This window comes from Priapulus caudatus, unplaced genomic scaffold, assembly GCF_000485595.1.
Source record: "Priapulus caudatus unplaced genomic scaffold, Priapulus_caudatus-5.0.1 Scaffold153, whole genome shotgun sequence".
NCBI classification, from domain to species: Eukaryota; Metazoa; Priapulida; class Priapulimorpha; order Priapulimorphida; family Priapulidae; genus Priapulus; species Priapulus caudatus.
In genome coordinates, this window is record NW_014577214.1 from 250918 (window position 1) to 278502 (window position 27585).

The following is a 27585-nucleotide window of genomic DNA, read 5'->3' on the forward strand; positions in this document are numbered from 1 at the left end:
CAGTTTCCGCGTTCGTGACCTCGGCACCGGCTTCATCGTTGTGAGACCATTGCAGTAGCCATGCTAACTGAATGTGCCGAGTTCAGCGTTCATAGAAATATCCACTGTCCTTTTCGTTCCTTGTTTTGCCTCGTCACGTAGTTGTGCATGGATTTTTTCGAGACCTACTGCTTAGCTCCACGCATAATATGTCGATTTTTTTGATACTTTTCCTTAACTTTCTCAAATATATGGGAGCCGATGTATAAACACGTCTTATTCACTGGGTGCCATTACCGGAAGTCCTAGAGAGATGCTAACTTACTGTTCTGCCGGATCTCTTAAGCACAGCACCTTGAACAGACCAGCATTACAACCTGTGCAACAAATGTTAAATACAAAAAATGTAATTCACAATATCAGCCGATTACAATGCTACATGCATACATATATTCAAGAGCTCATAATAGAGAACAGTATGACACTGTTTTAACAGCATTTTGCATAGTTTTCAACTTGTAAATATTCTACTTATCACTATGTGAATAAATATATTCAAACTTTACCTTGTTTTCGTCTATGATTCTCCCTTAATCATATGACACCACCAATTTACCTGAAAATCGTATGTGTTCTTCAAAAATTCTGTGAATACGACACGTTTCACATAGTTTTCCCAAATGTTTGCATGTATTCGGCGCATGTTGATATGCGGCGGCAGCACCAGGTTGTAACTACAGGACGCTGGGGCTGTTGGGGATATTAGGTAAGCAGAGTAACAGCGACTTGTTTCGCTTCCTTATCATCAGGAACACGATGGCAACACAGCTAAAATAGCTGCTAACACAGCTGCTAGCTTGCCGTGAGCACACATTTATTTATAGCATGCGGGAAACGCTACACGCTGAATACAATTCGATGCTTAATATCCCCAACAGCCTGGGCGTTCCGTCATAGACAATAGAACACTAATCCGATAATAAACTTGCGCCAAATACATGCGAAGATTTGGGAAAACTGTGTGAAACCGTGTCATATTCAAAGAAAATTTTTGAAGAACACATACGATTTTCAGGTAAATTGGTGGTTTCATATGATTAAGGGAGAATCATAGATGAAAACAAGGTAAAGTTTGAATATATTTATTCACATATTGATCGAATATTTACAAGTTGAAAACTGCAAAATTCTGTTAAAACGGTGTCATACTCTTCTCTATTATGAGCTCTTGACACATATCAATACACCACAGGATTCCTGACTTTGAATTACCACAAGCTACTAATCTAACACAACATCATAAAAACCACATTCTTCAACATTCTTGATTAATATATTCATCATTGATCTCAGCGGCTTTCTATGCTACTACTCTCGCTTCAAACCAGCAACGATTAACCTGTTTCCAATCATACTCATAGCCACAGAAACCAGCATCTCTGAACTTACAAAGTACATAATCAAGCTAATACACTGCTAGATAACATTACACTAACGATCATCTATAGACGCTACACCTTAATCATATTTACCTTTATATTCTCCACATATCGCAACAAAACGCCGATTACTCCCGCGACACCAGAAACCTTGCTGCCCTTTGTTCTAAGAAAAGCCCCGCTTTTTTAATTGAAAATCAACAGCAACGCCTTCTACTGGTGAAAATCTTAAAGAAATCTTAACTGCAATCAATGGAGGATAATCCGATTGTACAGTTAGCTTTCATAGCACACGTTGTGTGTGTGCGCGAGTGATTGCATGTGTGTGTACTCTGTGCTCTATGAATTTCATACATACTAATGTATTTTCTTCATTGTAATTATAGAGTGATTTCCACTATGAGTTCACTGAGTGTGATGCCAGTGGTGGGAGGTGGAGAGTGCAGGTTCCCAAACCTGGTGTGTGCAACAATGGAACCCCTAAGCCACCTGTCAGAGGACGGGATTGCAGTAAGAACTTCTTTTGCATAATCCTGACATTACTGGTAGTAAAACCCAGTGCTCATTACTATCTGGATCCAGTGTGTGTGAACTGGTGTCAGATAAAATTCTAGAGTCTATCAAATTTGTTTCTGAGTATATGACTAGTTCCAGAATGTACTTGCATTTTGTAGCTATTTAAAGACTCAAATCAAGGTAAAAATATGATAGGAAAAAAATGTCGATTAATATAAATTCAAGTAGTAGTGATGATCTATGTTCCTTGTGTGTCCTTGTGTGTTCCTAGCTGTGGTCACGTGTGTCCCTCGTACCATACACAACACTTGCATGTTGTCTGCAGGCTTTTCGTGCGAGCCAGGGCAGTACCTGGACGTGCAAGGGGACCAGGATTGCCACGGCTGCCCGAAGGGGACCTATTCGCTCGGTGGCGGGGTGCGATTCGAGAGCTGGGATGAGCTGCCGGACGGTTTCCGCGTTGTCTCCGACTCGTTTGAGAGTGCAATGGATGATGATAGCTGGGATGGCATGGCTGCTGTGATGAAAGATGAGAACTGTACTCTGTACGTGTGGAACCCTTATCAAATGTAGCTGATATAATAGCTAATGTTATAAGCTCAATGGTGTTGAGTGATAAGCTCGCCGAACCAACCACAAGGTTGTAGTAGTGGATCTATGCTCTGTTGAGATGGCACAGATCTTCACTTTACACTTTTATCAAATAAAATGTCAGTTTTGGTTAAATATAGCCAGACAGAGGAGAAGGCGATGATAGTAACTGCCAAAAAAAGCGGTTATGCATTATGTATAGACATTTAGTGTCGTCGCTGTAATGTGCCAGCGCTTATAACTAAGTGATTACAGAAATAACATGGCTGATATTATGATAATTGCCATGTTTTTTTAGCGTAACTGATGGTTTTATACAGGAAGACATTAGCTGCGTTCACATGAGGATTTCAGTTCCGTAATTGAGCGTTCACACGGTAAAAATATACGCGGCTTATTCGGTACCGTACTGAAATACGCGGCTTACTTGGCGCGGAATCACATTCCGCGCCAAGTAAGCCGCGTATATTCGGCACCACGCTGGCCGCATATTGTCTCTCGTGGGAACGCATTCGAATTGCGAAACTGTAGCGCACTTACCTAGACTGGTACCCGTTACGTTAGTGTAGCGTGTGGAATTGTCGACCGTGTACCAGTCTATATTATACCTAGCCAGCTAAGCCTCGAATCTCGTGTAGCTCGTGTGAATGCTCCGGGTTGTGTTAGCGCGGTATTTCAGTCGAATTCCGCACCAGCTAAGTACGGAACCAGCGAGGCCGTGTATACATGTGAACACAGCTATAACACTTCAAAGTTGAGCGATTTCTCAGGATTTTTTTCATTTCACTTGGTCATGTTTCTTGTAGATCGTCCTGGCAACCACGAGGTGATTTCATCTCATCAACGGCAGATCTGTGTTCGCAAAGCTTGGTGTACACAGCCAGATTAGTGAAGCCAGGCAAAGTGACCTACACATACCAATTCACAGACAGCGATGTCATCTTCAACTTTCTGGTAATTGTCAGCCGTCACGAGTGCTTGCTGTGCCATGCATTCTGGCTAGATTTTAAACTGGATATTGAATTGAAGAAATATGGTGAATGTATTCCGGAAAATGTAGTACTTTGGAAAAATATTTGATATCAACTGATATGGTGACAGTCTGTGTTAAGACAGGGAGCTCAACTCATTTCAGAATTGTTTATTCGTAGTGAACCTTTATCAAAAGTTCTATGTGATCAGTGCAGTTGTTTTCTGCTCAAGGTGCAAAACGACGAATGTCGATCATATACAGATTCTGCAAAATGGCCAAGACACACAGGAGAAGGAGAATGGAATACTGCAGAGGTATATGTTGTGTGTGCGTGTGTACATGTGTGCGCGTGTGTGTGTTATGTTCATGTGTGCGTACCTGGGTGTGTGTGTCGTGTGTGCGCGTGTGTGTGTCGTGTGTGCGCGTGTGTGTTATGTGCGTGTGTGCATACCTGCGTGTGTATGCGCGTTGTGTGTCCATGTGTGCGTGCATGCACATGGATAGGTGCGTACGTAAATCACTGACTTATCTGCGTATATGCTTAGACGAGTGTCAGACAATGTTACACCTACTGTGTTTATACGTGTTTGTCAGGTTTTGCTGAAGTCTGGGCAGAACATCTTGTCCTGGAAAACGATCGGGATCAACTTCGATACGAAACGGACTCCGAAGCCAGTTCTGATCAAGCGCATTGAGATTAGTGGTAAGCACTGTTTACAGCAGTCGTATATTGATGTGTACGAACCACCTGTACCTACAGCCTACTAGCTCTGCGGAGTCATTCAGTCTGTTTACGCAAGGTCATAATCGCAAGAGCGTCGCGATCACGTGAAAGAGTGAGTCGCGTAGTCGCGCATTTGTCTTACGGTAGTGGAATTACGTCTGTGTGTGCTTCAGGTGTGGCCTACACTTCGGAATGCACGCCGTGCGCTAACGGCACGTTTGCCGATGCGGAGGGATTCACAGAGTGTAAGGCGTGCCCAGTCAACACCTTCTCACATCATGGGGCCGACGCCTGCACTCCATGCTCCGACAAGGAGTACGCACGTAAGGCTATCGTTAAAAGATCTTCTGTTTTTCGGAACCTTACACAACAGGGTGGCTGGCTCGGTTTCTTGTATACAGCGTTTCCCCCCTTTTAGCAGCACAATGTACAGCTATTAATATATTTCTGTCAGTCGTATAGAACAGTAGTTGAACTGTGACAACTCGGTGCTTTCGGTGTGTGTTATTCGACACTAAACAATTTCTGTTTTGACAAATGCAAAATAATTTCCCCATATTTACTGCATGCAAAGGACAAAGTATTGTATGATAAAAAAACGTGTGTTTACAGTAGTAGCAAAATCTAAAATATCTAAGCAACTTGCCATTTTTGGTATGCACCAAAGTGATCACTATAGAGAACCTATGGAGTCGCAAGTGTTTGTTTTTGTCGTTTGTTGTGTGGAACAGCAAAACATAGTTATGTTATGAGTCAACAATTTTATCATGACAAGTGAACAAAATTATATAACCATGTTTTCATGGTTTATATTTTATGTAAAAGAAAATCTGCTTGTACTAGATAAGGCAAGATAATAAGTAACTGAAAATGAAAAGCGTGTGAACAATCTGGTTCAGCAACCACGTTTAAACATTTGTACATGTCGTTTCTCTCTCCCAGCCGAGGAGGCAGCATCGTGTGTTGCTCGGCCGTGGTGCACCAAAAGGGATTACTTTGAGACTCACACACCATGCGACGAGAACAAGGAGGTATGAGATACTTATGAGCACTTGCTGTCGAGAGTACAGCACGACTATTGTGACATGGTTGCATAGGAGTGGGGGAGGGGGGGGGGGGTCGTGACGTCTGCCATTGCTGCCAAGTCAATGTGAGATGTGTAGGGGATTTTGTCGTTTAGTGGCAGAGATGATCGTAGGCGTATTGTATACTATAGACATGTTTATTTTATGTAAGTTACGGCCTACATAAGCGCAACCTGCAGTCGGCCAAGACAAAGTCTGCTCGAAGCCCATGAAAACCAGAAACAGAATCCCTGGTCTTTTCCGTCACCCCCTTTTATATGGAAGTCCTCTCTCTGTTACCTCTTAATGTTACGCAAGGTACATCTCAATGTTATTTAATAGAACTCGGTGGTTTTTCAACGTTACGAAAGCTTCAGATATTTTGTAGTGAGGCCGGTGGCACTCTAATGCTTCCGCTATAGCCGTGTATGCATGATCTCATGTCTCATGCCTCATGTCTCATGTCTCATGTCTCATGTTCCATTTCTTATGGCATATTCTCATGCTATAGTCAGAGCTTTCTGCTTGCAGACGTAATTCCGTGATATGTCAATCAGAAGATAATTATAGACATTTGTGCTTGTACATAGAAATTCATGCTCTATCTTATTGCTGTTGTTGTCGAGTATACACATATCCTACTTAAAGCCGCACTATGCGCATCTAAACGCTAATTTCTCTAGTACTAGACTAGCAATTACTTCGTGTCATGCATAATCACACTACTTTAGGGCAAAATAAACTCTAGTTCCTCCCATTTCAGTGCGCATTTGCTTAAAACCCACAAGAAATGCGGTAAATGAGGTGCGAAATCTGGTAATCTGGTGCCAACGCTAAATTTTTTGCCAAACAATTTTGCCAAGAATCGGTTAGGTGACGTCACATGTTTTTATCTTTGCTACACCCGTACCGCTGTACCGCAGCACCGCTCCACGGTTGCTTGGCAGAGCAACGCGAAAGTGTCAACAACATCAGAGAATTTGAACAACATTGGAGGTATTTTCAAATGCCCTTTATAAGACAACGCACAGTGAAATGGGAGGAACTAGAGTTTATTTTGTCATAAGGTAGTGTGATTATGCATGACACGAAGTATTTGCTAGTCTAGTACTGGAGAAATTAGCGTTTGGATGCACATAGTGCGGCTTTAATAAGAATAAGTATACGTATATGAGGGGGGGAGGGTAAACTGCGAGACGTGGGTGGGGCTTGGACACCCACTTACAGTACAGGTGGTGCTGTGCTTTGCCACTTCAGACGCAAGTGATGTATAAGTGGATCGAGCCGAATATATGTCTGGATGAGGCAGAGGGTGCAGCCAAGCTGCCCACGTCAGGTTCTAAGACGGAGTGCGGACCCTGTAACCCCGGCATGCAGTACGTCAACGGTTCCGTGTGCGAGTTCTGCCCGACCGACCAATTCTCGGACGGCAAGCGCCGTAAGTGGTTACGGATGACCAGGGTGCTACTCTGTGGCTGCCCGACGTCGGAGGGTGAAGTGTCAAAAACCGCATGTTTCAGACGTGTGCCAGTTATGAAGTATAGAAACCACATCGGAGAGTGGGGTGTAAAAAACCTTATGTTTAAGACTTGTGCCAGTCGCGAAGTTTAGACGCATTGTCGACGTGCGGCAACTTGTGCAGACGTAACTGTTTGCCCTGTCAACTGTAGAAACATGGCCGCAACAAGTAGCATGATCTTGAGCTTATAGAAAATGGTCGGATGCACTTGATAGAATTACAGGAGTGTGCGTCCATACGTCCTTTAATGACGACATTCAAATTCGGCACGTATGGGGGTAGAGAAATCCGAAAATATAATCGTGTTAATAAAAAAATATAATATAAAAAAAAATAAAAAAATAAATAAATATAAATCCTATTAAGTCGTGCTCATCACTCGTTAGGTAACACAAGTTGTTATTTGATCTGTTTTCAGCATGTCAGCCTTGCCCGGCATCTACAGCACCCGACTATGGACTTAATTACAAATGGTGGAACTCTATGCCGCCCTACATGTCGGCTGACTGTTTCACACTCGATAGTAAGCATATAGATATGGCTGTGTTGTCCTCAATACTGTGTAGGCTCCCAGTACCCAAGTCATTATTGCCGTCATCACCCTATTCCATCCCTTAGCTTGATTCGGTCTTACTTCAGCACGGATAATTTATCAATGGAGCTAGGATTAGGATTACGTGTTTGGGTTAGGCTTGATAGGAATAGGGAGATGATGATGATGATGATGGTTCCAAAATATAGGGTTTAATCATCCATGCTACCTTCACTGATTACATATTTTCATGTCTAGACTGTTTGTACCTGCTATTTATACTTTATTGTATGTTTGGCAGGGCTGGTAAATTAGAAAATGATGTATTAACTCTAATCAGCTGGAGCATGTGTAGTTATTAAAAAACTCAGAATACTACAGAGTTGTCTTGACATTACAACCACATAGCTAATACAACCATGAAACTAGTTTGACTACTATTATATATTCTAATAATAACTACATGTGTAAAACATAATGTTACACAGCAATCATTTACTTGCCTGCATTTAATTTGCTTGAGGATTTCCCTTTGAATACTGTTGCATGGCTGGTCAAGTTAGATAATTTATACGTGCTTTCCACGCCTACACGTAAAACTGTTGACTTTGCGGCCACTTCGCTACTAAGCAACATCTTTTGAATGCTGATCGGCTAAAGTAGCCTGTCATTCACGTAAGGAAGAGAGGTAAATTCTCGTTAACTTGAGACGAGTTCACCACACTCGCGCCGCGCGACACGTGATTTCTCAGCTGCTCACTTGTTTGTCGTCGTGCGCAGCGACCGGGTGCGCGACGCCCGAGGGCTGGCAGCTGGCGGGCGATCGCGTGCACAGCGGGCTGGGACATGCCGACGATGTCTACCTAGTGCTGTCACTGCAGCTGAACGGATTCCGCAGCGCCCGAGCTCTCTCTAAGCTAACCGAAGTCGGTCGAGTCAGCTTCGTCTTTGAGCTGCATTGCACGGCCGATTGCTACCTGTACTTTATTCAGGTGAGTCACTGGGATCTCTAGGGATGGGTGGGGGATGTTTAGCTTCACTGGGATCATTCCTGCAGGTTTGCTTAGCCTTGACTAGTGGATTGCGTGTCAGCAATGAATAGTTAACAATGAACGACTTGTTTTGACATGTGGTAGTCTCATCAGAAACTTTCGCTTTGTTTCAAAAGTTGATGCTGTGTCATTGCTCTCTCACTTATACACCCTTGGTTTACTGCATGGGTCATGGGTAGAGGGTAGTGAAGTGACCGTCACAGATACTGTTTTACAAAATAGGAACTTTAGTTGTGCACTTATGGCTTTGTTCACTTTTTATGGTTATAAATTGCCTTATTATGCTTCCTATTTTTTCGTTTTTTGTTGTTGCAAACAAACATTACCAACTCATATTGTTTCAATAGTGAGCATTGTTTGTCTGTACAGTGTACAATAAGTAAAATTTCTCCCTATTTTTTTACTTGTATCTTTTATCAGGCAAGAGTTTGGAGATATATTTAGTGCTGCTAGTACTTACTTTATATTATAAACTCGACGTTTTTCACAAACGTACTGTTATTTATTTCCTTAAAAATGACATATGACATCAGTGAATGTAGTCTAGCAGGATTATCGTGTTTCATAGTTGGCTTCTATGCATCTCTGCTTTATCATAGGACAAAAGTACTGTCATCGAGAGCTGGAGTGGAAACCAAGGGAAACAGCAATTTAGGTGCGTCACAATAAATTCCATATCCGATCATTATGTCTGCTCTGTTATATCATCACATGCTAAGCTATTAGATAATATTGTTAAAATGTATTGTATTTATATATTCTAAAAAATGCTAGGGTCATTCAAACAAGTATTTACCCACAATATCCCTGTACATCTCTGCACTAGTAACGTCATGAGTGCTGCTGTAGAACAAACCCCCTATTCGTTGGTTATGAGTATACGCATATAGACTGATATAATGATATAATGTAATTGTTAGCACACTAAAAATTATCTGGTAAGGAAATGTAAGCATTTAAACTAGATCTATGTATACAAGAGCCTTGGTTGTGTGGATGGAAATCACTCCTAATGAGGAGAGCTCCATCTATCTCCCCTTCTCTCTTTCTCTGTTTTTAGCTCATCTGACATAGTCGGATGCAGCTTGTAGAATTGCATGAGCGTCCGTCCGTCTGTTCGTGCGTGCGTCCGTCAACAGTTGGGCACAAATCTTAACCACTCTACAGACGGTCTTGATATTTGGGACGTTGGGGAGGGGGGAATCGCGAAAAGGACTCGGCATGTTGAATTTGTGGGTCAAGGGTCAATGGTCAAGATGCGTCAATGGAGGGGGAATATTTCCCCCTTAATTTAAGGTATAGGAGGAAATACGGAATTGTGGCACAAATCTCAACGGCTCGACTTACGCTCTTAATATTCGATGTACATTGTGATGGGGAGGAAACCCATCACCAATGCGAAATTGGAGGTCACAGGTCAAAGGGCAGTGGGGGAAAGGTCAGATATCAGACATTTTCTGAGGACATGGCCTAATGGACAGAGTGAAAAACTTTTGTGTGTCAGCCGCTGCACCTGACGTGCATTTTTATCACTTTATTGAAGGACCATGAAAGTTGCTTTCCACTGACTGTGAGAGTAAGTGTCTGATAACCTTTGACCGTCAAGAGGAGGGTTAAACATGGATTTGTTGACTCGCTTACAAATGATGAACCTGTGTTTGATAGTACTTGCTGTGATCGTGCAGAGACTTATAATTTCACTCAGTTGAAATTCTGCATGCAAAACTTTACTCGAACAACGTGTACCGCCCCTTTATCTCTATATGAGATTCGCTACCATTGGCGAAACACTAGCTTCATACACATACAGCAAACGTCGTATTTGATCTAAGGCCAACTTATAAATAGGCCTACCGCACAGTGTGAGTGGCTGATAGTATCACAGCATGGGCTAAACGAACGTTGCAACTAGGTTCGGATTATCTATTCCCTGCACCTAGTCAGTATGCACGCCATCTATCGGAACAGAGTGAGAAGAATGTCCTGGCAGGATAGGTCAAATGTATATTGCGCTCAAAAGTGCAGAAGGAATGACTTTCTTAACTTCAGTTTAACCAATCGTCAAACCTACCAATAAAAATCCATCGGCACATCCTCTACACAAACAAATCTATTCTTAGCCCTGTCTAGTATTCATGCATTGTAAAGTTCTTCATTTCACTTCAAAGTCACACTTGGGTATTTCTTACCCAGGAATAACTACTCTATAGCACGTTATATACTAAGAAAACGGCATGTACTAAGAACCAGACATCAGATGAGCCATGTTGCACGGCGGCACTTGTTCACTCTCCCTCTCTCTGTCTCTCTCTTTCTCTCTCTCTCTCACACATACATGTACATGCATGCACACAAACAACTAAGGTTGGTTCGCTTCTAGCTATGCCATCTATGACGGTGAGACCAAGTTGCTGCACTGGGCGTTCACCAAAACAAACCTAGAACAGGCGTATGCATCGAACGGGGACAAGAACTACCAGCACACGAACGACCGTGTCATCATTTACTCCATCACTGTCACTAACACGCTGCAGGGTGGAGCTGATGAATGCCAGCCCTGCCCCCGTGGCAGTGCCACCGACGGGTATGCATGCCCTCTCCGTAGCCAGTCGGTATATCCATGAACATGTATACTCTATGTATACTATTACTATACTATATGCACTCCCATGAACATCTATACTAATTACGTGCATGGTATCTGAAGTTAATAAAAACACATTTGTTTTTATTCAGCCTGATAGTATAGATATGTTCATGGTATGTCTAATATATTGGTACAACTGTATTATTACTCTAAAAGTTGTCATCGGCCACGGATACTCGGCACTTTTTAGAAATATTGTTCCTATCCTCTATTATCTTAAATAACTCGTTTATATATGGTGTGTTAATCATTGGTTTATCAGCCGTGTTGTTGGCGGTTATAGTAATAATTGCAATCGATGATATGGTTATGGTAGCAACAGAGAAAGGCATATAAACGCTTCTGTGATTCCTATATAGCTTACATCAACAATAAAAGTTTACGTTTATGCGCGTCATATAGTGCAACAATAACAATACAGCCGTAAACAGCATGACCTTGCTCTGTCGCAAGTGAACTACATACAGGATTGTGGCCATCCACTAATACTAGCAGTTTAGGTTAATTCATAATGCATTTGTACTCAAACAGTGCTATGAGATTAGCACATTTTCCATCTCATCAGCGTTTTCTTGTCAAAATTATTTTAATTTTCTCTAAAGCCGAGTTTTAATGCACCGTTTTTGTGTTGTATTTACAGTTGCATTCCTTGCCCACCGGGGAACTACATTGACAGCAACACGACGCGCTGTGTTGAATGTGCACCAGGCACAGTTGTCCAAGAGGCAGAGGCGTATGACATAGGTATTTATAGTTCTCTCGGGGAAGGTGGGAGAGGGGGTGGGGCAAGTTAAGTGCCACATATCAGTCTGCCAAAATCATATATCATAAATGCAAGGTATTGAAATAGGGTCAGGTTGATGTCATAGAATGTGCTTTCCCATCATCAGTCATGTAATTACTAATAGTAAGGCTATATAAGGAACGGGACAGTATGGCAGGAGTATCATGCGTTTACATCCAGTGAAGAGGACCAACCGCATCAGCCACCATCAATAAACTAATCTTAAGCGAACGATTATCAATGATTGAGACAACGGATAGCCCTTATTTCGAACACTGACATCTGTTAGAGGCCTAGCATAATTCATTGGTTCAGTGAATGTTTCTCACTAGGCACTTATTAGACACTATTGCCATATTTCTTGTATGTTTTAGAACACCACTTAACTGTGCACACGATGTTAAAATAGTAAATACCAGCCAATATAAATCATACGTATAACATGCATAATCACCAATTAGCTGAAAGATTATTATCAAATATATATAAAATAAGCAATTAATCATTGGTTTACAGCCCATACAATTTAGTGCTGGCGTATGTCTAAGTAGATAATCTGAATGTATTCAGTGAGTTTAATATATTCTGGTCATATGTGTCTAGGCAATGCATGTCAAGGTAATTGAGAGTGACATAACATGGGAAAGCTATCTTAAGAGCATCGCACCTAATTTTTTTCTACCCACACCTACAGATGACTACGTTTCTTTGTGTACACCCCTTCAATGACCCTCGACAAAATAATAAATATCCTAGATACAGTGCTTACATACATGCAATATGTTGCATACAGGCCACGGAACATAAATTGTGACAATAAAAAGTAGTATACAGTATTTATTTAACACACTTGTATAAGTAACAGTATGTAGTTATTTCCCCCCACAAACGTGATGTAGCAAGGCAGCATGAAATGGCCGTATATTTTAACGTTAGCATGTAAATTAATTTTGTCCTGTCCATTGTAATATTTTTCTTGGTGTGCGTTGTGGTTCCTTTCCTTTTTAAACTCAATTTTAGCATGAAACCATCTTTTTCACCATTGATGGTGAATTCTGTTTTATCTTGTTTTTTAGTGGATTTGTGTGCTTGTTGATTTTCAGCTTGTTTTAGTACTTTAATTAACAAAACTTGGTGAAAACTGGAAATATTTGCTGATAACAGATAAAACGTCCAATTATTTACTTTTAACTAAGATTGGGCATAAGATATCTCGCAAAAGTCAGCTAGTTTTCCATATCGCAGTGGGCTATAGTGGTGATTATTGAAGCAGCTGTTTATTATCACAGACTCCTGCAAGCCCTGTGGTCCAGGGACGTTGACCAAGGACCATCTGAGTTGCTACAGTGACTGTAAACTCACGTTACCAGGCGGTAATATGTTTGACTTCTCCCCACTTCAAGGGTAAGCATATCTAGATGTTTAGATATTTAATGTGATAATTATATCACTATTAAAATCAGAGAAATGAAGATGTGCTCAAGATGGTCAATCTTACAACCTGGCTACCATAACAGACCAGATCAATCAACCAATGAACTAATGAGGTAAACTCGTGATGTTAAGATAAGTCTGATGTTGTTATATATCCCTGGAAACGTGAATGATTGTGGTGAGTTTTTACATGTGGTAGCTTTTCTTATCCGGCAGTTTTCACATGATTTGGCGTTTGTAAATTTGTTCCGAGGCATTTCCAATGATAGCACTAGCGATTGAAAATTACACAATCGAGCAAGATAGGTTTAATTTCATTGCCGTCTCCGTAGGTATCACACACTACAGGGAGCAACGCTGTTCACAGCAAGTGGAACCAAGTACTTCCACATGTTTAATCTGTCACTGTGTGGTTCGCCGGACAAGCATGTAGTTCACTGCACAAACAACGTCACTGTCGGAACTGAGAACGTACGTGCAATCTTTTGGTAGTACGTGCCCGCAAAGTTTGCGTTTGCTAGTTTGTGTCTGGTCGTGCAGGAGGATTATCTGAAATAATTGAAGGGATCAGATCACTCTTGCCTCTACGTTGCATTTAGATGTTGTAAATTAGTGAGAATAATAAATGAAAGAGATTGAAGGAGAGAGGCTGGAATGTGGGTAACTGGAGAAAAGCAAGCTAAAGCAGCATGATGTGTAGGGAAAGAGAGAGGAGAGAGAGAGAGAGAGAGAGAGAGAGAGAGAGAGAGAGGGAGGGGAGGGAGGGAGGCGCAGGCGAGCGGAGGGAGGGACGGGAGGAGGCGAGGGTAGGGAGCGGAGGGAGGGAGGGAGGGAGGGAGGGAGGGAGGAGGAGGGAGGGCGAGGAGGAGGGAGGGAGGGAGGAGCGGAGGTGTAGGAGCGGAGGGGGTGTGAGGGAGGAAGGGAGGGAGGGAGAGAAGACGAGAGAGATGAGATTGATTGAGAGAGAGCAGAGAGAGATTCGAGAACGATAAACTCCTATAAATAGAGTAGAATTTGAGAGAGAAGGGAAATGGAAGAGTAGTCTGAAATGATACGAATGGGAGCATGCAAAGAACATGGGATATGGCGATACACAAATGTGGACAGATCGTGCAGTCATGATTCTCATGTAAATGATATTTCGAGAAGATAAGACAGCAGCGCCGGATTAACAGTTGCCTGGCGCGCGCGGCCATTCAATATATTTGGGGCCGCCCCATCCACCCGCCCCGTCCATTAAGCATATAAAATGTTTTTTTAGACCTGTTTAGTGGCATAAGTTATAAGACAATTAATTATGTCTAAAAATTGGAAAGGAAACGTGTCTAAATAATTCAGCTAGAGGTTAAAAAAAACATTTAAACATATTTTGTGAAAAGATTGAGTTATTACCCCACTAGCTACCTGAAAGTGAATTATTATCCTAGCTGCTGCCAAGTACACCACAAAACACGAGAAAATGCAAAACAAGTAGAAAGCCACGAAAAACAAATGTAGTCATATGAAAGTGGTAGGGCCGGCCCAAGATATACTTTGGAAAAAATAATAAACAGTATATTTTTTTTGTAGTCACAACACTTTAGGGCCGGTCGACTTGTAGGGCCGGGGGCAAATGCCCCCTTTGCCCCATAGATAATCCGCTACTGAGACACAGTAGTAGAGTGCAGTTTTAGGAGGAAGAAAAATAGTATGGAAATGGTACAAGAATAGCGTGAAATGATATAGAGGAGAAAATATGTGATGAGTAGAGAGGCTCTTAGGGCTGTATAGCCTGCTTCTCAGGGCTGTTTAGGTTAGCTGGTTTCATTGTAGGTAATTCTTCGATTTGCTAAGAAATGTTTTGTAACAAGGCTTCTGGCTGATGACATTCTATTTGCGATTCACTGATGGTTTAGGTTGAGGAGGAAGAGACCGGGGAGGGAGTGGATGCTCCCATATGTAGAACAACTGTCATCCCACAAAAATCACATGATGGAGACTACCTACTATCTGCCCAGTCCGTGAGGTGAGCATGAGCTTCCTTTTAATTCGGGAGAGTTTTTCTTGTTCGATGTTATTAATTTTGGCTCCATTGATGGAGCATAGGGCTCTCTCTTCTTGGTTTCAGGCTTTGCCCAGTAATGCTACTCACTTTGCTGCTGGGATTGTTGTTAGCCTTACACCATCATTCACTGTGGTAGTGCAATTCAAAACATTCCCCGCATGCTGAACCCGATATAAGCCATTGGGACAAATTTGTGTAAACTAACATAGTGTTTTAGATGAAAACCTGTATTTAACATGCCATTTCCTAGGCTATTATAGTTTATGTATACGCATATACTATCACAGCGTGTCTTACATAATGTTCCTGTCATGGGTTAGTATATTATAGGAAATTCCATGATTTTTCCCACCTTTGATTCTAGTCTTGGGGAGTACCTTGTGGCAGTTACAGACCAGCCAAAGTTCCAGAGTATGAGTGCAGCAAAGGCACCTCTTGATGGTTTGTAATTAATTGTACACAACAATATACATTAGATAAATAATATCAAAAGTAAAATAATACGTATTATTATTATTATTATTATTATTATTATTATTATTATTATTATTATTATTATTATCAGTAATGGTAGTATTTGTTGTAGTAGTGGAGGTGTAGTGTATTATTATTATTATATTATAATATTATTGTTATTATTATTACTATTATTTTACCCCTGATAATACAGATGACTGTATGAATTGGGTTTTTTCATCATTTTGATCATTTGATCAATAAATTCAAATTTAGGTTAGCATTGTTGACTTGGAACTACAATCAGCTACATGCCTGATCTTTGTGATTGTAATTTTCAGTTAGCAAAGACTTGGGTTCGGTTCACTTCTACTTCCATTCTGTGTCGTAAGTATGAGGATCCAAATGGACTGGATAGAATAGGTTTAGATTTTAACACTATCTGTAATTGATTATTGCATGCTAAAATGTGTGTACGAACACTGTATTGCGGACTGTTTCCGATAGAGAAACAGGTTGCTGTGGTAATAGTGGTGGTATTCGTTGTGTGATAGACACAGAAGAGTTGCTGGTGGTTTTGCTAGGCACAATCGCATTGCTATAGTGGTGGTAGTAGTCATCATTGTAGTATCGTGATGTAGTGATGCTTTTAAAGCCACAATCGTAGAGCTATTAGTAGGTATTATTGCTTTAGAGCCAACCTTTTATGTAGGCGTATGAACATTGGGAAATGGAATACATGATCGTGTGAGAATTTTCTCTTGAGTATCGAGAGTTTCGCTTGACAGTAGGTCTAGTCTTTGAGCCATATTACTTTTGGGTAGATGTATGATAAGATATCGTTGCCGTGGACAGGGCAACACAGGCATGCCCAGATGGTCGGAGGAGCGTGATCTCTCTTCATTGCAACGAGAGCTATGAGGCTAAAGGCCAGATCAGAATGCCAGGCAACTGCCCAGATGGAACGTGTGATGGATGCACCTTCCACTTTCACTGGATCACCAAATATGCGTGTCCCATCTGTGCAGGTATCGAAAACACATGCTCCCCTCTTTTTTTACATGCGTGTGTGTGAGCGTGCATACGCGTGTGTGAGTGTGAGCGCGTGCGTACGTACGTGCGTGCGTGCGTGCGTGCGTGCGTGCGTGCGTGTGTACATACGTATGTGAAATAGGATACAAGTGTTGAGAGCTTTTCATAGTTAATTTAGTTTAATTTAGTTAAATTTAGATTGGATGTAGTCGGGCTTACGTAGCGGTGGATGGTTATGTTTTATGCAGATGAGGACTACAACATCATGAAGGGAGAATGCAAGAATGGCAAGCAAGAGATTCATCGCCTAAAAGCTAGGTAAGACTACCTCACTATTGCTGCAGCATTTACCTCGTGTTTACTCACTGGTTGCATTGTGTGAGATTAAAATCTATGTTAGATAGATAGATCATAGGTCTATTGGATGACAAACATTTAAAAAAGTACAATTTAAATTTTACAAACTTGAAACACGATGTAATTTTTTAACTCATTGAATGAAACTTGCACGCTCTGTTGTCAACGTGTAACAGTATGGGTGTATCTTTCTTCTCCTCCACTGACCTGAGGTACTTAATAAGATGAGGGGCTTGGTTATATGCTAGTGGTATTTATTACATGTTACAGTGAATGCATAGAGGCTGAAGCACCACAAATTACGACACAGGAATGCAGTGTGCTTCCGATGCAGGTCAGTATATAGATCGCCTGCATGTAAGGCGTACATCTAGTTAGAGCCATTCTCTTTGTGCATCTACGTGTGCATTCTGTATCATTAATGGCTTGTTTGACTGGTTTGTTTGCGTATAACGTCTGTGCTTGAATACCTATTAAAATTCTCATGTGATTGCATGAAACAGCAAGTAACATAATACTTAAATGTCAATGAAGAGTCTGTTGATGTGTAATTATTCTACTTAAAATTAATTAGATGATAGTAGTATTAGTAGTAATGATAATAATAATATGATAATAATAATAATAATAATTATTATTATTATTATAAACACTATTACATTATCTCAGCCAGGCAAGTTTGTGCTGTTCATTATACATAGAGCTTTTCTGTATTCTAGGTGCAAATTGTGATTGCAGTCGCAATTGGTGTGGGAGTTCTTCTAGTTGGATTGCTAGTGTACTTCTGGAAGAAGAACAGAAAGTTAGTATGCCAAAGTTATTAAATTGAGCTCTTTATTGTAATAAATTTAATTCAGTGTGATGCATTTATACAAATAGGTTTTATCCCATATTGTGTCTTACTACTGTTATTTGTGACTGTAGGCATCTGTTTTCACTATTTTTATTTCAATATTAATTCAAATATTTTGACCTGTTAATGGAAATTTCAATAGGCCATTCAATCGGAAACTGTCGTTAACACATCTGTATGTATGAATCTATTGTAAAATAAAATTACGCCTAACATTACCGTGAAAATCAATCTACTTGTTTCACGATGTGTGTGTGTTGATAATGCCACTGCCCCTGTTTAGGCTAGAGTACAAGTATTCGCGGCTGATGCAAGGTTCCTCGGGCAAGGAAGGGGAGCTACCTGCAGCTGAGACCTGTGCCATTGATGACGACGAAGAAGAACAGTATGACAGCATCGAGTTCAGTAACAGTCAAGGCAACAAACTCCTCAATAAGCTGTCGAAGTCCTTCAAGGGAAAGGTAAATATGACGTTGCTACACTCAGCAATAGTTATACATGCAATAGCTCCAGAATGGCTTGGGTAGCATAAAAGGGCGAATTCATAGGGTGTGAGAGAAAAAAGAAGGATTATAAGTAGGGTATGGTAAGAAACATCCAAAGTGAGCTGTTTACATATAATGTGTAGGTATATCTTGTGTAGTGGCAGGTTTCAAAGTAGTTTTTATTTATGTATAAAAAACAAAGAAGTAGTTATGTATCATAATTAGAAATGATGTAAATCAAGATAAACCTGTGGCACTATGCATCAGACAAGGATTAAAATGAATTGTTGTTTTTATTAGGAATCCTTTGACAACCCATTCGAGAGCATTAAACTTTCGGAGAAGACACCAGTTCTGTCCTAAAGGCGTATCTGTGGCCACCGAGTGAGAGAATGAGAGAGTGCTAGCTCTGGATCTCTCATTGCCTCCACACACCTCTGCATTTGGACTGTATGAGTAAGAAAGTGAGCAAATGAACAAACTGAGTGGATAGCAGAATCGGTGCTACGTGGGATTTCCAGCATGTGTGAAGTTAAGTAGGTGAAATTTTTTACCCAGTCACACTGACATGGTGTATTCTTCAGGGATAAAAGCAGCTGAATTTATTCGATATTATATATGTAGATACACTACAGCAGGTAATATATTCTGAATTTCACTGTGAAAGCATATTGGACCATTAACTATTTAAGCACACAGGTATATTTTGGCATTTTTTATCTAGGTGAATATAATATTAGGTAAGTAATGGTACTCTCTGTGGAGGAATTGTGGCAAGCTATTAGGTTATATGCTTTTTGGGCATTTAGTGGAGTTGAAAGGAGACATATTGTTGAAATATCGCTGCATATTGTGCAGTAAGAGTTGGAGTCATTAAAATGCAAGAGATTGTGCAGGATTAGAATTGATATACCAAAGAATTTTCAGTGGCACGCAGAACTATTATATTTATATATCTGAAATAGATGTGACATTATACAACGGTTGCAAAGCTGTTTGCCCGAGAAACAGAAAAAACATTCCATGGTTAAGGCAGTGTATAGTTTATGTTTAACTTGGGAACTAATTACAAATCCATGATTAAAGCCAGGCATTCATAATGCATTGCTTACCTCTGTATGGCACCCGTAGGGAATTTGCACGTAGGCAGACTGCCAAAGATAGAAAGTACAATCAGTTGTATAGTAGGCTCTATAAATGAAATATAAGCTGATATAATATATATACACATACATATATATATATATATATATCATGTATATACAGTGTTTCCCCTGTAGTGACATGAGCAAGGTGGGCCGCCTCGCTCAAATTCTGAGCCGCCATACAGAAATTTGTCCAAAACCCTGCCTGGTTGACAAAAATCACTGTTCTTTCATAGAATAGTGCTTATAATGCACCAAAATAGCTTAGAATGCACCAAATTGCAACATTTTTTTCAAAAACTGTGTTCCCGGATCCCCATAGCTGGGTTCTCGAAACGCGCAAACGCACCAAAAATATATTTACCATATCACAGACCTTTTTTGGCAAGGGGAAACTATATATAATTATGTAAACCACGGATATATATACCCTGTGAAAAAGTCCCTTAATACTAGCCAGCTATACGTTAGTTCCTATGTGTGTCTTGTGTGCTTGTCAACCGAACAAAACGCAGGAGAGCTGGTGATACTTTTGTTGATCTAAATCTTCTGGGACGATTTCAAAACCGATTTCATGCTTTTGTGGAAGGTTGATTCATTGTGAAATAGTTGAATTTTCATTCAATGCCAAAGAAATGTATTAAGTAACAGGATGCGATGTGCAAGATTCGTGTTGTATTTCTCTGCACTCGGTATAACACTTTTCACTCGCACATTATTTGTATTGGTGAGTGTCGTATTGATTGCAGAATGATGAAACTAGTCCATTTATGCGCATATATAAGAAGAAAATATTTATTAGTGATAATTAAGTCTGAAGGATTAACCAATCAGCAACTGCATTCCATCACAACGCCGTTGTAAAGTTAAATACCTGCTTTCCCAGCTACAACATTACATTAATATTATTATTACATATAGTGGTGATGATTTAAATCTATAAATGCGTTATATGTCTTGATACCAATGTAATTTATGAGGAACCTTGCCATAAGGAGGGCCCCTTGAGAGTAAAGTATAACCACTGAATTATAAACTAATGCGTTTGGGAAACAAAAATGTGTTATTGTTTGTGAGGGTAGGCTGTGATTTCATCTGTCCTTGCTCACATGTAGCAGCAGCTGTTGGTGTATGTTAGATGTACGTTTTTCAAATTTTCACCATCTATTTAATAGGTGTCAGTAAACATAGTTACACTATTCGACTATATATTCATCGCAACGCATACGGACACCGATTTTGGCTATTGATTGCCGCTTACCAGCACACTTAGATCATAACATGTGTACGACTTCCCCCCAACCATAGTCGTTTTGTTGGCAAAAATTGCAATAGTGAAAAAAGAATTGTGAAAATCATCGTTAGCACCGACTATGTGTGTGTGTTCATCTATTTTTAATAGTCAAACTTAGACTCTAGTCTACCTTGTGTTGATTTGTTTCACGGAATATTTATCGATGGTTGCGTGAATTCTTTCTGGTGTGTTGGTGTTGATGAACTTGTGCCTTTTAATATAGCAAACCTGTACAGAACTACACCACCGCAGGATATGAGAGTGAAAGTCAAAATCTGAGGGTAGATAGTAAATGATCACAGGAAATACTTACCCGCTCTTTAGATGGTAGATTTTTGAGTGAATTGATAGCAGCTGTTGTCATTTGCACACAGTGGTATCAATTTTTATTTAGTGTAAGATGAAAAATTGTTATCAAGCTAGTATTAAATGATAATTTACAAGGAATAGTAGTATCAATGAAATGTAAGCTCACACTCGGCCTAACTGTCAGGTGTGACATGTATAAGTAAGTATACGTGCTGGTATAGTAACGTCGTAGTAACCTGCATGCAATGGTAGTAATAATGTATAGTCACATACGGGTGTGCAACCTCATGTCGTTCAAGTTATTCACAGTTCTTGTTCTCCGAAATTATGAACATCTCGACCGTGAATACCAGCCGTTCAATTTCTAAATACTCTAGCAGATGCTTCTGTCTAATGTTAACGCTACGTTTGAATACCGTATCCGGCATAGTTGGTGTTATAAGGAAGCTACGGCTCTGCCTCAGAGCAGTGGTTGCGGTTGAAATGAATTGAGTCAAACTTTGTTATTTTTACTGTTCGTTTGTGAAGTAATTATGATAGTTTTATTTTATCACGTTAATGTAACTTTACATTGTGTTATTCATGAAATCAACTAGGCATATTCACTTGCCGATTTGTCTAGCCTTTAATTATAAGTATATATAATATAAATTATATATAACAGTATTTACACAAATCCTCGTTTAGGTAAGTTTCTAATTTGAATGATGGATCATTAAGTTAGAAACAGTGATCAATATTTCGTTCCATGTATAATATATTTGTGTATGCATTTGTTGACGATGATATTTGTGATATTCTTCCCCCCACCGTACGTTTGTGATACCAAAGTGACGCTAGTGCGCGATATAATTTTAACGCAGCTGTACGTGTAAAATCGCCGTTTATATAGTTTGTCTGTATGTGATCACGCGATGCATGTGTTTGGTATACAGCGATGTATTGGTCGCACTAGTAGAGGTATCGGTCTACGCAGAGGCATCTAACAAGCTGGAGCCCGTTGTCAGAAACAAAATTAGTCTTAACATTAGTCTTAGCATGAACCTTTTCTCTTAGACCGTCGACAGAAACGCTGCGAAGTTACCTGAATGAAAAATCGTAGCAGATTTCCTCATAACGATACGAAACAAAGTGCTGTCGACGGTCTACGAGAAAATGTTAGTGTTAAGACTAATGTTAAGACTAATTTTGTTTCTGACAATGGGCTCCACATTAATATATATATATAAATTTATTGTCAATATTCCACTTGCGTTTCATTTCTTGTTAAACAGTGCGGTACAAAAAAGTTAATTGGTTTATCAGAGAATGCTAACCGAGCTAGCAATCATTAGCATGGTGCTCAACGTGCTAATTGGCATCTATTCACCGCTTTATTTCATCGACAAAACATGCTCCCGCGCCGCTAGTATAGGTGCGTTTCTGTGACACCCTGCATCGTTGCTGTGTCGTCGTCTAGACTACGGTTTTCTGTGTGTTTATGAAACGGATAACGCTCATGTACATGTGTCGAACGAAACGTGCAAGATGTGCAGCTATACGAGTATTCTTCCACATCCCCCCGTTCATCGCGTGTCAAAATAAAATAATTCAAATAAAATAAACAAAAATAATTTGTTTTATTGCGTATACGTTGTTAACTCGCCTGCTTTGTAGTGTTGTGGCGTTTTATATCAGTATCTGTATCGAGAAATCTGCCACAAATTGGAATTTGTTCTGGCTACGACTCTGTATAAGCCCACATATTTTGCATAGAGCTTGTCAATTCGATAGATTGGCAAAAAAACAGCGCTGAGCGGTTACATAACTGGTGTAATAGGACTCTACTCTGTATATTAATTTACAAACATACTTCGTATGTTCATTGGCAGTTTTACACTTAATTACTCTGTCGCCACTATTCTCTACGGACGATTCATTTCAGTTCAGTACGCGTCTTTGTTTCTCCCCCCAGCCTGCCTTAACTAGAGGTTATACCTCTTTTACTTAGGGTTTACTCCCGTATTTTTTTAGTTCTGTAATGGATGGCTCTATTTGCTGAATGCTCTATCTGATGGCTCTATTTGCTGCTATTTGCTGAATGCAGAGAAGCCGTGTGTACCATTGTTCAAGTCGTTGGTCAAGTTAACTCGCAGTACTGCCAGTGGACTAACCCCCTACTGTAGTATTACTGTGAAAGCAGCTGCGGGGCTTCAGGGTTACGGAAACGGAGATAGGCACCGCCCTATTCGCCTATGTTCCACATATGCGTGGGAAGGATTTAACTTTTAACTTTTTAATGGAATGGCTTGCTTGGATATGAACGCATATGTTATAATCTCTCGACACTTTCTCTCCTCGCATTTTGTGGCTTGCCGACCTGAATCCTTCAGCAGCGCATGCTATATAGAGATATGTGACATCCGTGAACGCGTGAACAGGGGGGGGGGGGTGAGATGATAAGCTAGCCCAGCCGATCAGCAGCTAGGCCGCTCGTGTGTGACATTCACCGTGGCTGGTAGCACAGGCACTTGGAGCGTTTCAATAAAATATAATGCTAAATAAATACGAAATCTATTTCCTACCAAAGTCTTAATATCTATATAATGTTTCCCTACTCTCTTTCGCCTATTATTGCCGACAATTTCCTGTAAATGCCGTACGAATGTTCCTCTGCAACACACACATGTACACCGCGCGCACGCTGCCGCACACTGACATACACACACACACACACGCACACACACACACACACACACACACACACACACACACACACACACACACACACACACACACACACACAACACACACACACACACACACACACAACACACAAAACAAGACACACACACGCATATATATATAATATTCACATATAATATTATTATATATTATATTATATTACTATTATATATTATTCTTGTGGCTGTAGCCGTTACTGGCTCGCTCTTCGCCATCACGCTCCTTCCATATATTTATAATCTCGGAGTTCGCACTCCGGCTACGCGCGCCAGGTCCGCTCGAACCCGGATTGCTCTCCGCGCGCGGAGAAATTATAGGGTCCTAGCTGTCGCCCCCGTCCGCGTGCATCTCCGGAACCGATACAGTGTTACCGCGATAGCTGTCGTTTCTTAGACCGCATATCTGAATATCGTAGCTCAACGCCGGTGATCGAGAAGGAGGAGTTTTAGTTTTCACCGTTACCTTTCCGACTCTGCGCGTAGATACTCACACACGCGGTGATGCTTTTTTCGCAGTCGGTTGCATTGGTCGTCGTCGTCGCGTCGTTGCGATGGGGGCGACGCGCCGACAAGCAGGAGCCGAACTCCCGCTGCGCGGACTCGCGCACTACGTGCGACGATTTCACGAGAATTGCAGAACTGTACAGCTGCGATAGCGACCGTCCCGGCCAGGTTCCGATGCGGCTCGCCGCAAGGCTTGTCGCTCCTCTCGAGGCGGGAGCTGTCGCGCATGGCACGAGAACTAACAGCGCTGCTGCTTGCGGCGACGTTTATCCGCGTCCGCAGCGTATCATTTGCCGGAGGCGGTCCGCCCGGACGCTTCCACGAGCGCGCGGCATAGATGACCGTCGCTCCCATGGGTTCGACTAGTGATGAACGCGCTTCGCAGAAACAACGTTCGTCGACAGGTCGACTTTGCGGACTGAGAGCGGTATGGCTAGGGTTCACGACGCAGTTGGGCGACCGACGCGACGTTCTGCGTCGGATCAGCGACGGAAGGAGCGGCGTTAGACGCTGACCTCGGTACGCGATCGCGGACGAGCACAAGAGGACGCGACTCGCGGGCCTTGCTTTCGAAGTCGACATCTGAGTACGAGGCGACGGAAATGAGGTTGGGCGCGCACAATCGGCGCGTCGAGCGACTTGCTGCTTAGAAGACGACGTGTCGGACGACGACGCCGAGACAGCAGTGTGACGAATGCGACGGAGGGATGGCCGACGGAAAGCAAACATACGACGGGCGTTGCGTTGCATGCCATCAAGCGGCGGCGGATCCGATCAGCTGCGAGTGCGGTCGCAACGCAACTGCTTAGCTGACCGAAATCAGGCCCGACGCGACCGACACGAGCGCATCTTTCGGGCTCGCTCGCGCGCGCAGCGCGTCGCTAGAGCGTCGCCGTATGCGATGTGGATCGAGACGTTCTGGGCCGGCCAGAGTAAACGGCCATGCTCGGATGCGAGTGCCTGGTCATTCGAAACGGATTTTCGAGGAGCGGCCTGCTTGAAAACGGAAATGAATTTCGCGAATACGTCGGCTGGACACGCGTAACCGAGTTGAGTGCGACTGCAGGGCAAGCACTTAGGTACCCCAAATAATACTCGACTAATTAAGGTTACTAATTACTTAGTATAACTAATATTAAGACTTCTGAACTATAGGCCTACTATATACAATTTAAGCTTAAGGCATTAATTACTAATTATAACTAGTATAATGGCCTTCTAATATTACTATTACATTAATTAAGGCTATAAAAAACTTATGCTTAATGATATTATATAAGGCTTACTAATATACTAATATAACTAATATAAGGCTTACTAATATACTAATATAACTAATATAAGGCTTACTAATATACTAATATAAATAATATAAGGCTTACTAATATACTAATATAAATAATATGGCTTACTAATATAACTAATATAAAGCTTACCAATATACTAATATAACTAAAATAAGGCTTACTAATATACAAATATAACTAATAAGACTTACTCATATACTAATATAACAAACAAGGCATACGAATATAACTAATAACTAATAACTCAACTAATAAATTATAAGGTCATTTACAGGCTGCGTATGCGCGTATATAACAAAACAGTATGGCTGTTACTAGGCAAACGCGCAATCTTGAAAGTAGGTAAATTTTCTAGGGTATAATGACTCCGTCAGGGAATATTCGTAAACCATTAACCATATGTTCTGTTTCAGGAGAGTTGTTTGCATTCTCTGCCAGGGTAGGTGCCGGAGTTCCCCTATCCAACGATGGCACATTCGTTTTCAACGAGCCGACGATCGGCCAGGTTGACAGCTACGATACCGTCTCTGGCTACTTCACAGCTCCAGTTAATGGACGGTATGAAATCAATATATTTAGAGTTTTTACACACTTTTTTCGAGCTCAACGTGAACCAACTATATCCAGTGTGGTTGTACGTAGAATAAGTGTTTTCACAAATACAAAAAAAGCGCAATGTCTTATCTAGTGGCGTAGCGGAAGTCGTGTCCGTTTCCAATTGGTGACCTACATTCTTGCCCATCCCTTCCGCACACAAAACATTATTGCCTGCGAACATTATTATATTATAAGATTCGATAATATTTCTTTGCAGTTACTTCTTCTATGTGGCCCTCGTGTGTGCGAACGGAGCGCCGAACGTAGCGGAAATGTTGCTGCGCGGTGACGTACGGGTCGCCTCCATCCATCTGTCCAGTGTCGGATCTCGGACGGCAGGCAACGCTGGCGCTCTGGTCTCCATGAGGAAAGGACACGATATACGGATCAGACTCGTCGATCCAACTGTCTCGTGCGACCCTTTCACGTCTTCATTTACAGGCTATTTGTTGCCGCTCATATAGGCGTTCGATATACGATCACTACATCTTGATTTGCGTCATGTATGCTATATATACGTATGCGATAGTACTTCAATTATCGTGTATTAATGTAAACAATGACGTCACGGTAGAATTGTTATGTATGTTATATAGCATTGTAATAATTACACTGCAGGCAAACTTAGTTTATACGAAAACGTAAACTGTCCGCGTACTGTGGAAATAGGCCTATTAATTTGAAGAAAAAAATGTACAACCTAAAATTAGATTCCTGATATGTTCGCGTTTAGATAGAACGAAAATTTACTTATCACATCATCCGTTAACAGTTTATCACATATATCAGAATATAAACTCCAAATGCTAGAGCTATCAACTGAAAACAGTTTTTCGTATCATTATTGAAAGATTGGATTAATAAATTGAACACATTTACCACAAAAACTTCAATGACAATGATTTTGCCATTACGTACACAGGGCGTGATGCTGCGATCAAAGTGAATGTTATAGCTCGGATTTTACCAAGCACACGCGCTGTCGGCCCGCCTGGCTCCACTTTGAACGTATGAAAACGGCCGAAGAATATTCACTTGGCAGTCAACGGTGACCGACGCACCAGTACCATCTACCTCTACATTAATATAGGCATAGCGGGGAGCCCAGGGCGTGATGCTGCGAGCAAAGTGAATATAGATATAGTATTTTACTAAGCACACGCGCTGCCGGCCCGTCTGGCTCCACTTTAAACGTATAAAACGGCCGAGGAAAATTCTCTTGGCA

The 27585-nt window shown here is 41.2% G+C and overlaps 1 protein-coding gene and 1 long non-coding RNA gene across 3 annotated transcripts in view; both read left to right on the plus strand.

Moving 5' to 3' along the window:
• LOC106806309 (UPF0577 protein KIAA1324-like) overlaps positions 1 to 19752 on the plus strand; it is a 23697-nt gene extending 3945 nt beyond the window's left edge. The window contains exons 2-25 of one of the 2 annotated variants that reach the window (XM_014808196.1): positions 1805 to 1928; positions 2260 to 2479; positions 3332 to 3479; positions 3729 to 3812; positions 4093 to 4201; positions 4396 to 4545; positions 5165 to 5253; positions 6544 to 6724; positions 7224 to 7328; positions 8118 to 8329; positions 8989 to 9044; positions 10770 to 10973; positions 11677 to 11780; positions 13110 to 13224; positions 13587 to 13725; positions 15150 to 15259; positions 15663 to 15739; positions 16096 to 16141; positions 16610 to 16782; positions 17035 to 17104; positions 17414 to 17477; positions 17863 to 17945; positions 18280 to 18457; positions 18782 to 19752. In XM_014808196.1, coding sequence (XP_014663682.1) covers positions 1805 to 1928; positions 2260 to 2479; positions 3332 to 3479; positions 3729 to 3812; positions 4093 to 4201; positions 4396 to 4545; positions 5165 to 5253; positions 6544 to 6724; positions 7224 to 7328; positions 8118 to 8329; positions 8989 to 9044; positions 10770 to 10973; positions 11677 to 11780; positions 13110 to 13224; positions 13587 to 13725; positions 15150 to 15259; positions 15663 to 15739; positions 16096 to 16141; positions 16610 to 16782; positions 17035 to 17104; positions 17414 to 17477; positions 17863 to 17945; positions 18280 to 18457; positions 18782 to 18844 — 2904 coding nt within the window. In that variant the 3' untranslated portion in view covers positions 18845 to 19752. The remainder of the gene's footprint in view (positions 1 to 1804; positions 1929 to 2259; positions 2480 to 3331; positions 3480 to 3728; positions 3813 to 4092; positions 4202 to 4395; positions 4546 to 5164; positions 5254 to 6543; positions 6725 to 7223; positions 7329 to 8117; positions 8330 to 8988; positions 9045 to 10769; positions 10974 to 11676; positions 11781 to 13109; positions 13225 to 13586; positions 13726 to 15149; positions 15260 to 15662; positions 15740 to 16095; positions 16142 to 16609; positions 16783 to 17034; positions 17105 to 17413; positions 17478 to 17862; positions 17946 to 18279; positions 18458 to 18781) is intronic. The other variant, XM_014808197.1, reaches the window with a different exon arrangement.
• A 5738-nt stretch (positions 19753 to 25490) lies between these two features.
• On the plus strand, positions 25491 to 27253 carry LOC106806314. The gene is made up of 3 exons (XR_001393528.1): positions 25491 to 25535; positions 26177 to 26321; positions 26578 to 27253. It is a non-coding gene; the product is annotated as an uncharacterized LOC106806314 (long non-coding RNA).
• Positions 27254 to 27585: the final 332 nt, after the last annotated feature.